The sequence below is a fragment of the Cydia strobilella genome, chromosome 25, assembly GCF_947568885.1.
Source record: "Cydia strobilella chromosome 25, ilCydStro3.1, whole genome shotgun sequence".
NCBI classification, from domain to species: Eukaryota; Metazoa; Arthropoda; class Insecta; order Lepidoptera; family Tortricidae; genus Cydia; species Cydia strobilella.
In genome coordinates this window covers 4,929,945-4,944,142 of record NC_086065.1, presented here as the reverse complement: position 1 = coordinate 4,944,142, position 14,198 = coordinate 4,929,945, and the positions used below count along the sequence as shown (strand labels likewise).

Genomic DNA, 14,198 nt, shown 5'->3' with positions numbered 1-14,198 from the left:
AAAGCCTGAAGTTGGCGGCTACGCGAGCAATTATTGGATTAGCGCACGCTGACCGCGTATTGACACTGATAGGGGAATCTTCAGGGATTATAACTTAGTTAGTGCATATTGCTCGGATGTCCACGGGCTATTACTAAACCCTTAATGTAGTTACCCGCAAATCCATTTAAGTTCGAAACTTCGTAGTTTATTGCTTTAAATAGTTTGTTAAGTTAAAGCTTAATGCTTTTGTTTGGTTATGTAGATCCACATCTTACATGCTTCTTTTAATAAATATTTTTAAAAAGTAGAGGATTTTATATATATAAGTAGGTATGTATAAAAAATAGAGCAAACACAAACCTGTACATCAATTTCAAATTACTTATTTACCATCTAATATTTACATAGATCCTTCGTAGCAGGTAGCAGGCTCTGTTCAACAAAATTTATCTTTATTTTTTTTACTTCAAAATAGAAAAATCTGTATTTTTATAATTATCATTAGCAACAGCAGTTGAACTATAAGTTATTTAAATAACAAAACTTCCGTGAGACTTGGTGAGACACAGACATATTAAATTTATTAGGATCTAAAATACGCGAGTAACCCGTTCGTAATATACATATATTTAATATACAAATACAATACAAAATACAAAATTCTTTTTTTCATAAAAATGTACATTTTTGTGATACAGGGGATGGAGCCGCCCGGTAAGCAAACAATGCTTGTGTTGGGAGGCACCGCTCTTACCTAGGTTTATAAGTATTACATTATTATATTTTATTTTATTTTATTATATATATATATGAACTATATGTTAACTATGAGCAGTTGAACTGTTGCAATAAATATGAAAAATACTCTTCTAGATTATTATATCAGCAATGGATACAATTTTTAATGAATTGAGTATACAGTATTGAGTTTGAGTTGAGTATCAACATCAAAAACACAAAAACGCTTACCATTACAAAATACAACGGGCACCATACACCAATAGTGATTAAAAATATACCCCTACAAAACGTGTTTTAAATATTTAGGTAGTTTAATTAGTTTAATTACAAAGAACTCCAGATATACATCAGAAATTATTACACGTATAGCCATGGCAAAAAAGTGTTCAACCAGAAAAAAACAACTCTTAAGACCTAATTTGTCATGTAAGAGCAAACAGTTGATGATTAAGGTGTATATTTGGAGTATCACACTTTATGGTAGTGAAACGTGGACTATGACCCAGAGGACCGAAAAAGACGGGAAGCTTTCGAAATGTGGTGTTGGAGGCGTATGGATGGTATAAATGGACGAAGAAGATAACGAACGAAGAGGTGTTACGTAGAGTGAAAGAGAAGAATATGTGAACACCATCAACAACAGACGGGAAAAAATGATAGGATATTTGATACGGCACGACAAGTACGACAACTTCTTTAAAACCATCATAGAAGGCAAGATAAAAATGAAAGATGTCGTGTCGTATCAAGAGGTCAAGGATCAAGGATATGGCATATGAGAGGGAGAAATGGAAAATACTCCATCGACAAGAGGATACCTCTTACATTGATATTGCATAAAACCGACAACTTCTTTGTATAATACTTATTAGTGCATTATTTTATACAAACTGCTGGAAAACTTGGAAAAGGGATTCTGTAGTTAATATAATAAGGTCTGCTTTCGATGGTCAAGTTTTCCTGTATGCTAGACATCCAATCTTCAATCATAATCAGATCATGCTGGGAAATATAACACAAATTAGTGATAATAAATACGAAGGAGGATTGCCTTAGCTGCGGTATAAAACGGGGTACAAGGCAGTATCCTATAACAGTTCACTTCTGTGCTTCTAAGGCTTAAGGCATCTCATCAAACACAATAAAATTTTAGAGTAATCGATAAAGCAAACTTTAAATTGTTATAAGTACCTTAACCAAAAAACTTTGATATAGCTGTAAGCAAAGCCACCTGAAGTTTAATATCGTTATTTCAAATTGTAGCGGGTACGTGGTTCATCCTATCGAAATAATTGGTTGGACTTAAAAATGTTTAAATTACTTAAGACGGAGTCTTCATTATATTTGCAAATAAGTTAAATACACATCTAATATTTTTTTTATTTGGTATCTTTTGTTGGATTTCAGATTCGCGATGCATGCCTTCATCGCTCTTTGGTTCCTGGTTGTGGTCATGTGTGCTCTCCATTTCACCGAGGGAGCATACAAGAAGCCGCCATTTAACGGTTCCATTTTCGGAAAGCGGGGCTACGTTGGTAATTTGCATATCAGTTGACAAAGTTTAAATGGGGCCCTAAAATCTCCTTTGCTGATTCAGTAAATTATCAAGTTTTGAAGAAATTCTTACACGTGACACGTGTAATAATATGTTATGTATTATCTTTTCAGAATATGATTCAACAGGCAGAGCCTTGTCTGCCCTCTGTGAAATTGCCTCCGAAACCTGCCAGGCGTGGTATCAAGCCTTGGAAAATAATTAATTTCATACAATCTATTCCATTCAAAATCTAAAAGTAATTACTATATACTCAGCCTTTTCAACATTCAATGCATATTTACGCTTTAAGTAATATGTAGATAACATTTGAGGCGTTTTTTTACATAAGAATTAATCGAATTATTCTGTAGTTTAGTCTAGTATGGCTCTAGTCCAAATATGCCTTTATTATATTTATTTAACCTGTAATTACAATAGATCGTGATTTGACAAATCTTATTTAATTTTAGTTATAAACATTTTTCTCCAAGCTGACACTAGACAATATAGAGATATTATATTCCTTGTTTTATTTTTAAGGCAAATAATTTTATTATATTATAATGACTAAATGATAAATAAAGAATATCAAAATATATCTTTAGTATTATTTAAGTAAAAGAAAACTACAATTTCATGCAACCAGAATGTACGTATAATAAAATAAAATATGTACCTACTTAATTAAGTGAAGTAGCAATAGAAAAAAAAACATAAATATGTATTGTATGTAACATTGTGAATTCGTATGTTAATCAAGATTACTTGGCCAGATGCGTAGCCCGGTGGGATTATTAACTAACTCAACTAGTTTCTTGGAGAGTTAGTTGGCTTAGCAAGCTCTTAATGGACGGTAATCTTGGGTTCCACTTGTATATTTCATAGAATGAACCATGCTTTCATATAATGTGTTAATATACAGAAATATTACCTAAAACACAATATTAGCCATTAGGCTATTTATTACATTCATATAATATTAATGACAGCAGTTTAAAAATAAAAATATATTTTTTGTCATACCTATACCTTTTACTTAAATTGTAAATTAAATTAATATAACAGTATCTGTAATTTTAACTGTTTCCTCGTAATTCCACAAACTGGAAAACATCAAACACAGAACCTCAGTTTTAACTTCAAAATTGATTTTGTTCTGATATAACTATGAATTGATTGTTATAATTCTGTAATGCCGTGTTAATTTATACAACTATGCTTTGATTTGAACAACTTAGATAAAATACAACATACGTAACATAACATACGGATAACATGGAATTTTTATTCCCGACCTACGAATAATAACAATTAATAAAAAACTTAAGGAATATTGGCAAGTTTGAAATATCCTGCAAAAGGGGACTATTTTTACCCTGGTATCATTGGACTAATTGAGGCGTTTTTCTCATAGTTTTAAACGCAAGCATGGTTTAATATAATGTCAATTCTTGCGTCATTCATAGAAATGGAAATTTGGAGTTACGACAAACTGCATCTGTTTATTTAAGCAAATAGTGTCTTATCTCATTCAAGTTAAAGCATATTATAGTAAAAAATCTTGTACATCATTAGCGATTTAGCGCGGTGGCACGGAAAACCGATGGAGAGCTGTCAACTGTCAGTAATCACATTTTATCACATCTGTGGCGTCAATGGCTGACTGATTGATGTGGTTTACCGTGTGTGAAATTATTTTTATTCGTAAACTATTAAGTTTACTTGCTTTACACAAAGCTTATTTCTATATTTTTATATGTAGTGACAATAATATTTTCGGTCTAACTGTGTCTAGTCAAGCGTAAGTGTCATCCAGATTTAAATCAAGGTAAATTTTCCTTTAATTTTATTATTTTCATGGTGCATAACTTTAGTGAGACGAATTAGCAGTTTTGTTTCACATTATGCCGATAATAGTGTTTATTACATATACGCCGTATATGGCGTGGATTCACACTGATATTTCCAATAAGAATCGGTTCCGAATCATAATGCTAAAGTAGGTATTTATTATCATTTGATGTCAAAGCCAGTAGTTCTCAATAATCGGACCTTTGAACTTGACTTAGACATTAACTTAAGTGCTAAGATTAGAAACTTTGTATTAAGTTAAGTATCTAATCATTTTACAGACTACAATGTTGGTATGTTATGGTTACACTTAATTAGTATTGGTCTAGTACCTACTAGCTAGAACATTACCCAGTACGCATGTTTAACAAATTAAATTAACCTGCCAATTCTAAAACATTACTTCAATGTTTTATTGTGTACTAAGCACAAAAATACTAATTGAGATACTATTATGCTGATAAGCCTTCTTGGTATTTTGTTAGACAATTGCACAGTAGCAATACTGTGTACTATTTTTACTATTTCACAGCAAAAAATGTGCCATTTTCAACCAAAAGGGTACTTATTGTAACAAGGCACTATTTCCATATAGCTTCAATTTGCAATCAACCTTATCGATAAGCGACAATGTGGTACCTTTTAGTTGAAGACTTCACAAATGCATATTACTCAAATAGAGAAAGATCCCAGTACTGGGAATTCCCAATTTTTGTCCTGTTTTTTAGAAAACAAGTAGGACATAGTATTGGCCCAAAGTGTCAACGAATTTAAGTATAAATTAGACAAACACATTGCAAATTCTACTCAGGACTGATAACTTTGTTAAGGTGATTCTGGATATAGGCTCTCTTTTCTCTCTTTAGCCTTTTTCTACCCTTTGGGTGTAGGCCTCCTTCATTTTGCGCCATTCGTCGCGGTTCTGTGCGACTTGGAGCCACTGTTTCCCCGCAGTCTTCTTAATGTCGTCGTCCCAACGCATCTGGGGTCTACTTTGAGGACGCTCTTCCCCCCATGGTCCCCACTTGAGTAGTCGTTTGCTCCACGACATAGGCATTGTCAGTTATTGTATCTGCCTGTCTGCTTTAATTATAATAATACAAGTACCGGGAACATACCCGGTATATACCTACCCATTACCCATGCAGCATTTGGTGTGGCCAGTCACATGTTCATAAAAATACAAAAACCTGCTCATTTGCCTATGTCATAAAAAAAACTGTAGTCCTTCAAATTAAGGGGCCCATTGTCTATCAGTCCGCCGGACGATATTGGCCTGTCAGTTAGAACAAAAATTTGAAAGTTCCGAACAACTGTCTGGCCGATATCGTCCAGCAGACGGATAGTCAGTCGGCCCCTTAAGAGAAGCAGATCAATATTGGTTATAATGTTGACTATTTGTAAATTATTTGCTGAACAAGAGTTAGTTGTAGCTCGATTTTTATTTATTGCCAGCAAAATTTTTGTATGCTGTGTAAATGATTTAATGGCTATTTTTTTGCGGATCAGTTTTAAAAACGGCTGATCCTTTCATTACCTCCCCTATAATTGCCATGCCCTCTTTGCTATGATACTATGATATCTGTATATTTTTAGGGTTCCGTACCTCAAAAGGAAAAAACGGAACCCTTATTATAAGGGCCTTATAGGACCGTTCCTGCGTCTGTCTGTCACAGTCACAACCTATTTTCTCCGAAACTAATGGACCAATTAATTTGAAATTTGGTACACCTATAAGCTAAAAAAAAAAAAAAAAAAACATGTAAGTTTGTGACCCAAAGACGGACATGTAATGAAAACAAATGAATTTTAAACATGGGGACCACTTTTGGAGGGGCAAATGAGAACATTAAAAAAATTAGTTTTTTAAACTATACCGTGTTACATATCAAATGAAAGAGCTCATTGTGAGCTCATTATATATTTTTTGTAATTTTAAAATAAATAGTTTAGAAGTTATTTAAGAAAATAGCCAAAAAATGATTGTGACCATGGGCGTGAGTGTTATCCGGGTTCGAATCCCGGTAAGGGCATTTATTTGTGTGATGAACCCAAATATTTGTTCCTCCTGAGTCATGGATGTTTTCTATGTATATAAGTACGTATTTATGTACGTATATACGTATGTATACCCTCGCTTAGTACCCATAGTACAAGCTTTGCTTAGTTTGGGGCTAGGTTGATCTGTGTAAGATGTCCTCTAATATTTATTTATTTTATTTTATTGATATTTCGCTCGGAAAGTAGTGTCACGCTCGAGGCCTGTGCGAGTAGGCCTACACAACGGAATGTAACATAAAGTGGTTAAATTATAGTTTATTTTTTAAATGTCCCTTTAATTGTATGTGCGGTGCTACATCTGTTACGGAGACGGTACAGATGTAGATTTCGGAAAGAAATCAGACAGATCTAGTGCGTAAATTACCATAGAAATAATTCTACGGCTACTTCGGACCATATTTTCACCGATTCGGATCGGATTCGGATCGGACGTAGTGCTAAACTGCTCTAATTAAAAAAAACGCAAGGTAAAAATTCGATGTGTAAAAAAAAAAAAAATTGTTTGCCATCGTATTTTCTCGGAAACGTCCGTATTTGTCACGCTACTTCAGTCAACCTCAAGACTTATTGTACCGAGACTGACTGAAATAGCAAGACGCGTTCGTGCGTTTCCGTGAAAATACGATGGAAAACAATTATGCAGTACATCTGTAAATGCATGTATTGCGTTAGGGTAAAAAGGTAGGTTTTTTTTGTATTGTGTGTGTTACCTTACCAATACCATGTACTTATGTATAAGTATATTTAATACCAAAGATAGATATAACTCCGTAATAGATGGATACAGTCTAAGGAAAAAACGTGCCTCGAAAATCAAGAAAATTTGATTCTCGTTCAGAGGGTGCTACTAGTTTTGGCCAACTGTCGTATAGATGGCGTTGACGGTTTCGTTTGTTATTTAACAATTTTAACGCATATCAGTGACAGAACATGGGTCAAAATCATAAAAATAATTTATGCAAATAAAAAAATCATTTATCTGTATTTAAATACATTTTATCGTATTTTTATCAATCTTCATTTTTAGTTTTAAAGTGTGTCGACAAATGGCAGTGAATTTACTGGGGTTACAAAATTTACTATGACAGTACCTAGTATAAGTTACTCTATGTTAATACGGATTGGCTTATTCGTTTGTGATTTTCAGTAGAGGTTTCGTAATGTGGTAAAGAATTCGACAATTTGCTACATCTATAGCAGTAAAGGGGCCCACTGACTATCAGTCCGCCGGACGATATCGGCCTGTCTGTTGTTCGGAACTGTCAAATTTTTGTTCTAACTACCAGGCCGATATCGTCCGGCGGACTGATAGTCAGTGGGCCCCTTTAGAGTTACGGTGGTTATATATATACATATGTACCATCACGAACCGCGATTATTGAGCCATTTTGGGGTCCCAGCTGAGATGGTTACGAGATACGCTACTGAACGTAAAGTATTTGGCAATTTGCCACACCTGTAGCGGTTAGAGTTACGGTGGTTACATACATAATTATGTAAGGTTTAACAGAAAAACATACTTTTTCTAAAATCAATACAGTATACTAAAATTAAACGTACATAATAGACGTTATAAATATAAAACCCCGGACTTACTAAGTCAGCGTTCGGATAATGGAGGGTTCGGATAATCGAGGTTCTACGTGGGTTCTACTGAATTATAGATCATCTTCTATACGGTCGTAAAGCGCGGTCTACTACTGAATACCATCGTCCAAACTTAACGGATAATATATTGATTTAAACTAACACGATTTTCACTCATAATTTTAAACTAACACAGGACTTAATCGTGTAAAAACTTACGTTTATTTATGGCCTGACGTTTCGAACACACAGACAGACTGGCGAGGAATTGTATCAACATCTTGCTGCGCGGGTTTTGCGAACTACCCGCACTTGATCTTGATTATTAACTTGTACGCTAGGGTTGTCACTTTGCCTACACACAACACTCACGACATCCGATGGTATGTGATGGGATATTTTTTCCCCCTTACATTTGTTAATCACTGGATTTCACGAAGACGAAATCCCCTGTCCCTTAAGTTAGTAATTCTAATTCTCCGCGTAGGACGAAGGAATTTAGGGCCGGAGCGACGGACAGGCCCAGATACTTATGTTTTCCTTATTTTTCGTGCAATTTATTGACTCATTTTAGGACAGCAACGTACTTTTCCCCTCACTAGCTCGGAAAGTTGTCTTTTATCCTTTAAAACAAGCGGGGAAAAACGCATTTTATCCACTAGTGGGGAAAGTAATTTGACCTTGGATGGAGCGTGTTTAAGTAGCTTGACAGATAACAAAACGTAAAACGCTCATAATAATGGTTCGTTCGATATTAATTATCATTAAACTTTGTTTGAGAATCTAATAAAAAATACCAAATTTAGCTTTATTTAATGATTTTATGTCAAAACCATAAAGTTGCATAAGAAACGTTTGTTTTTTAATAATGATGTTAAATATAATTCTGAACGCACAAGTTGAGTCGATGCAATTTCAAAACGCATCATTGACATTTCATACGTCAGAAATGTCAACATTGTCAACAAAATTTTTACTTAATAACTTCTCACGTAGACTTCCGGTTCGAGCGCCATCTTGATAGTTAGCATCGTGATTAATTACTTTGTTTTTTGCTCATTAATATTGTTTAAAGTGTAATATCGATAGCTTATTATACAGTAAACTAATGTGGTAGTGTGCAGTAAATGGAGAATTAATTTTGAAGCGCGTTTAACCACCATCTTGGAGTCCTCGGCCGGTAGTCCACGTGCTTCTTGTAAAGTCTAGCTATCGATTTACAAGAGCTAACAAATCACCGTACACTGTCTTGTACAACCGTACAATTTTTGTTGTTTTTAAACCTCTTAATACCTTGATACTGGCGTAATAGTCCCACTGGGCTGAAGCCATAATTTTAAAAGAAGAAGAAGGACTTCTCACGTAAAAATACAGAATTTCCAGAGTTTTTGTTATAATATCGTAAAAAAATGAGTGATTCCAGTGATAAAGATGATCTAACGCCTGTGGATGTTGCACTTTCCTCGCTATAGTGAGGTGAAAAGTTTTGTGTTACACACGGGTGCAAATGTATTTTACTTCTCGTGTGTTGAAACACTCGCGGGTAAAATACAACTTTGCACCCTTGTATAACAAATAACTATTGACCGTAAACAACTCCTAACTCAACTAAACTGACCAACAGTGGGCCTTGTATACTTGCTATAGGTTTACGGATTGTCACAATGTGGACGGTATTACCTAAGTACCAATGTCTCACCACTTTCACCATTTTTTTTGCTGTTCTAAGATAAGGAATGCTACACATGCTGGATGTGGACAAATGTAATTAATATCTTGTGGGAGTGACATAGTCGATAATGTATTAAAATTGCAAGCGCAACATTAACGCAGTCGTACCTTTAATAATTTCTTTAATTCGACTTATCGCGAATGCCTATTACAAAAAGTGTTATTATTTTATTGTGAGAAATATGAAGTGCTTAAACTTATAGTAACATCAAAGTGTGTAATGCAATAGTGGAACATTTCTTTATTTTCAGCGTCTCAGCAGAACCGGGCAGAATCAAAATGGAATCGTTGGCCACAGAACCGCCGACAAAAAAAGTAAAAACAGAGTGCTCTACGGACAATACCATAGACTATTACATTGAGAGTATAAAGCAAAGAAAAAGTAACCTTGTTGCCGTATTGCAAGATGATTTATTTCAACCAATTCGCTTAATAAAGATATACATTGGACATATAAGGGATTTAAAAGATATTTCGAAAGCAATGGCTGTACTAAGCGAGAAAATACCGTTAAAAGAATTATCGCACTTGAAAAGAGTTCGGAAAAGGGATATAGTCCTATGCCCAGTACATTTTTTAAAAGGCATGTCATCAATACAAGAATATATAGAAAGTAATGTTGAAGAATTGAAAGATATGTTTGAATATTTTAAAGAAGTCGCTGTGCCATTTACACCACCGATTTTGACGAGCCATTTTAGAGATTGCAGTAAACTATGGTCCTGTAATTTCCATCCGAACAAATATTTAGAGAAATTAGTTGACGGCAACATCTTCAATCAAACAGAAAATGATGATCATACTAAGTTTATGACCATGGCTTTTGAGGTATCTAAATGGTATATCGGAGATTCACAAGTCGATATATCCTGTCTAAACGCAGCGATAGTCGTCGATCCAACTTTTAATTCAATAGTCGCTGCTTCATTTGACCACAGACTAGAGCATCCAGTGCAACATGCCGCCATGTTGGCGATAGACAACGTAGCGAAGTCTCAAAATGGCGGAGCGTGGGGGGAAAGTAAAGCTGAGGTTAGACTGCGTGGCATAGACGAAAACTTATTGGAGTTTTTGAGAAAAAAGTTTCCTGGTGCAGCTTTCGGAGTGAAACCTGCTTTTAACGATAGAGGGCCTTATTTGTGTACTGGGTACTATGTTTATCTAATAAGAGAGCCGTGTTTAATGTGTTCCATGGCATTGGTACATGCAAGAGTGAAGAGAGTATTTTTCTGTCTTCAGAATAACTCGTTGGGAGGACTCAAGTCTCGAGTCAAATTACAAACTGTGACGTCACTGAATCATCATTTTGAAGTTTTTACTGGTTTTTTGGAATGATTGTATTTAGTTTTAAGTAATAAATGATTATCTATCGATTTTATTTCGATTCATTTTATTTAACTGCAAATAACTTCCTACCATTAGAAGATAATTCTAAATGGACATTTTTGCTTCAAAGGTTCTACAATTGCTAAGTGGCTCTGTGAGCTGTAGACCTCACAACCATGCCTCCACCATTTTGAAAATACTAACTGAACCGACAATAAATCAAAAATCAGACCTACCTACTTGCGATATCATGCCTAAAATTCTGCTGGCGTTGCTGCGAGTAAGTAGCTAGTTAGCTACCGTTAGCTAGTTATCTTACAATAATTCCAGATTCAAGGCTAACCATTATCCCTATTGCGTCATCAGTATTGTCATTTTCACTACTCCTGAACAACATAACTTGACCAGAACATATTGACCTCCGCACACGAGTAGTTGTTACAAATTACAATACAAATACTCTTTATTGCACACCTCATTACAGAAAACAATACAAAGAATACAGAAAAGAAGGGATTAAACAACGGGTGGTCTTATCGCTAAAAAGCGATCTCTTCCAGACAACCTTTAGGTAGGTTGTCACTTGTTACTTATCTGTACTAACAACAACAACAACAACTAATCGAAGTTTCCCTCTCATTTTAAAACTACATTGTATGCTAAAATGTCATGAAAGTTGGCATGGACATTCAAGTCACATATATCTGTTATTTTATTAGTTTTCGTTGCAAAATATTTTAACCCTTAAATGCATGATTTTTTATTTTTGGAACCCATTTTATTTCATTTTATTTTTTATTTCCTGTTGAATATGTGAGCTGTCCAAGTGTCCAAACTCCAATGCTTTGTATACATTGGCTCTATTTTCTTTGTATTAACCCTTAAATGCAATTGGCAACAATATGCATTTAAGGGTTAATATAAAGAAAATAGAGCGTGTAAATGTTTTACATACAAAAATTGCACTTGTTTCTATTTTCTTTATTTCATTACAATTTTTAGCAACAAAAACTAATACAAAATTCTGCTGTAAGCGCCCACTGCAGTCAGTGCACCTTAACAATGTGGACGATGGAAGTTCTAACTTTACTGGTTTAGGTCCCAGAGTTCAAGGATCTAATTCCATGTGAACCTCGGCTGAAAGAGCTGAATGTCTATTGTATATTATATAACGTTGATTGGTTACATGGAGCTCTGAAGAGTATGAGGCGTTTGAAGGACCATTCTTAATCGATTGACCATTTAAACAGCAATAACCTTCAAGGGAAAATATTTTCAAATGGTCAAGTCATAAGTAGTCATGTCATGTATTGGAATAAGTATGAATTTAAAAAAAATAGAAAAGTAAAAAGCACTAGTTCGCGAATACCAACTTTCCGCACGCTAAACAGCTACGTAAAGTAGCACTTTTTGAGCAACTGTATTAAAAAAAATATACAGTATTATCATACTATCCATACTAATATGTATTATAAATGCGAAAGTGTCCCTACCCTATGTACTTCCCCGGGACTCAAACTATCTCTATACCAAATTTCAACTATTTCGGTTCAGCGGTTTATGCGTGAAGAGGTAACAGACAGACAGACACACTTTCGCATTTATGATACTAGTATGGATGGATTAGTATGGATATAGTATGGATAGTGCTCGTGAATCGTGATACTTCATAGGGATTGAAATTGTTGAGTTGTTTATATATGTACTAGCGACCCGCCCCGGCTTCGCACGGGTCACACGGGTGCAATGCTGATGTATTATACATATAAACCTTCCTCTTGAATCACTATCTATTAATAAAAACCGCATCAAAATCCGTTGTGTAGTTTTAAAGATCCACAGAGGTAAGAGGGACAGACATCCATCCAGACATCAGGAAGCTACTTTGTTTTATATATGTATAGGTATATCATTATATGCATATAATCCTGGAGGTTTTCATCAAAAAGCAATGTTTAAGATTATATCTTTAATATTGGAAAACCTAACAGCATAATGTGCCTATGAGACCGTCCGCGTAAAAGAGACGGCTTGCCACCTCTCTCCGTAATGTTATTGGCTCTTGGGACAGGTCCCGTGCCCCATTTTGCTTAGCGACGAAATGAATGACATTAGGCGGGGTTTACTGCGTACAGTCGACCGCGTAATTGTTTTTTTGACATGTTTTTAGGGTTCCGTACCTCAAAAGGAAAAAAACGGAACCCTTATAGGATCACTCGTGCGTCTGTCTGTCCGTCTGTTTGGGATTATTAGTGGGGGTTTCCAGCAAATGCGCCAGCGTTTTTCATGTTAGTAGGTATGTTTTGCTTGAAAACGTCACAGTTATTTACGTTGAACAAAATTTCTGGTAAATGTGACTTGAATTGCGCGAATAGGTACCTATTAATTTAATAAATATAAAACTATTTTACCTACTTGTTAAAGTTTGTAAAAAAACTTGACATAATTTGATGTTGACACGAGTTTTGGATTGCGCATAATGTTTCGTCATATTAAATTTAAATTTATAATTTTTTAGCTACCATATAATTTTTTAGTCTGATTTTGAGCAGTAGGATGTCTATTACGATCTGCTACTGTTGAAGTTTTGTAAAGTTTGATTTAATCTGTGATTTCCCCGACTTTCTTTGAAATATGTTGCCATTCGTAAAATGGCGTTCTAAAAAGTCGTTCTTCGTCGTTTTATGGGACATTCAAAACTCAAATGAACCTCATTCTTATTTGTTATATCTTTCATTTGTGAGTGGTGGTCATAAATTAAATGCAAAAACATGATTAAGAATAAGAATAAGAATAAGTTTATTGTTTACCGTGTCAAACATGATGTTAAAATGAAAGTACATAGTACCAACGGCTACCCTTTTAATAAATAAAAATTCGGTTAGGATCCTGATCATACACAGATAAAAGGTTAAAGATATCCTAAAAAAAGGGTAACCCTTTTTGAATTCATAAAAGGGTAACCCTTTTTGAATTCAGGATACTTGCACGTAAATAAATATCTGCAAAAATAATTTGCTAGGTCGATTAGGTCCCCTAGGGCTTATAGGACAATTTGGTTCTAAAAGCGGTACAAACCAGTGTAGCGTACGAATTAGTCGTGGCCAGCGTTCTGCAGAAAATAACCTTTGTTATATTACTGGTGTGAACTAGATTTTGCGAATGTGGCTTAAAGACGTTACCTGTATTTTTACCCAACTATTATGGGAACGAAATAAAACTATGAAAACGGATTATATCGCGTATATTGAATTTATAATACATCCCGACGTTTCGAACCCTTTACAGCGTTCGTGGTCAACGGGTGACTGAGGAAAAATTACAAAGTGCAAAAATACCCACATACTAAAATAATGAACAATCATAGACTACAAACTTTAAG

At 34.8% G+C, this 14,198-nt stretch overlaps 3 protein-coding genes across 3 annotated transcripts in view; all 3 read left to right on the top strand.

The window, feature by feature from the left end:
• The window catches only part of LOC134752890 (histone H3-like), a 115,691-nt gene that overhangs the window by 4,691 nt on the left and 96,802 nt on the right, over positions 1 to 14,198 (top strand). The window lies entirely within an intron of this gene.
• On the top strand, positions 2,108 to 2,506 carry LOC134752728 (neuropeptide SIFamide-like). The gene is made up of 2 exons (XM_063688418.1): positions 2,108 to 2,258; positions 2,392 to 2,506. Exons 1-2 carry the CDS (start codon positions 2,138 to 2,140, stop codon positions 2,481 to 2,483), a joined length of 213 nt encoding a protein of 70 aa, XP_063544488.1. The 5' UTR covers positions 2,108 to 2,137; the 3' UTR covers positions 2,484 to 2,506.
• Positions 3,906 to 10,868, top strand: LOC134752853 (probable inactive tRNA-specific adenosine deaminase-like protein 3). The gene is made up of 2 exons (XM_063688618.1): positions 3,906 to 4,088; positions 9,742 to 10,868. Exon 2 carries the CDS (start codon positions 9,770 to 9,772, stop codon positions 10,823 to 10,825), a length of 1,056 nt encoding a protein of 351 aa, XP_063544688.1. The 5' UTR covers positions 3,906 to 4,088; positions 9,742 to 9,769; the 3' UTR covers positions 10,826 to 10,868.

Bases quoted from the DNA above. Each gene is read 5' to 3' on its own strand.
- LOC134752728 (XM_063688418.1), top strand. From the start codon at position 2,138: ATGCATGCCTTCATCGCTCTTTGGTTCCTGGTTGTGGTCATGTGTGCT. The intron at 2,259-2,391 runs GTAATTTGCATA...TTATCTTTTCAG, and splicing joins CGGAAAGCGGGGCTACGTTG to AATATGATTCAACAGGCAGA.
- LOC134752853 (XM_063688618.1), top strand. From the start codon at position 9,770: ATGGAATCGTTGGCCACAGAACCGCCGACAAAAAAAGTAAAAACAGAG.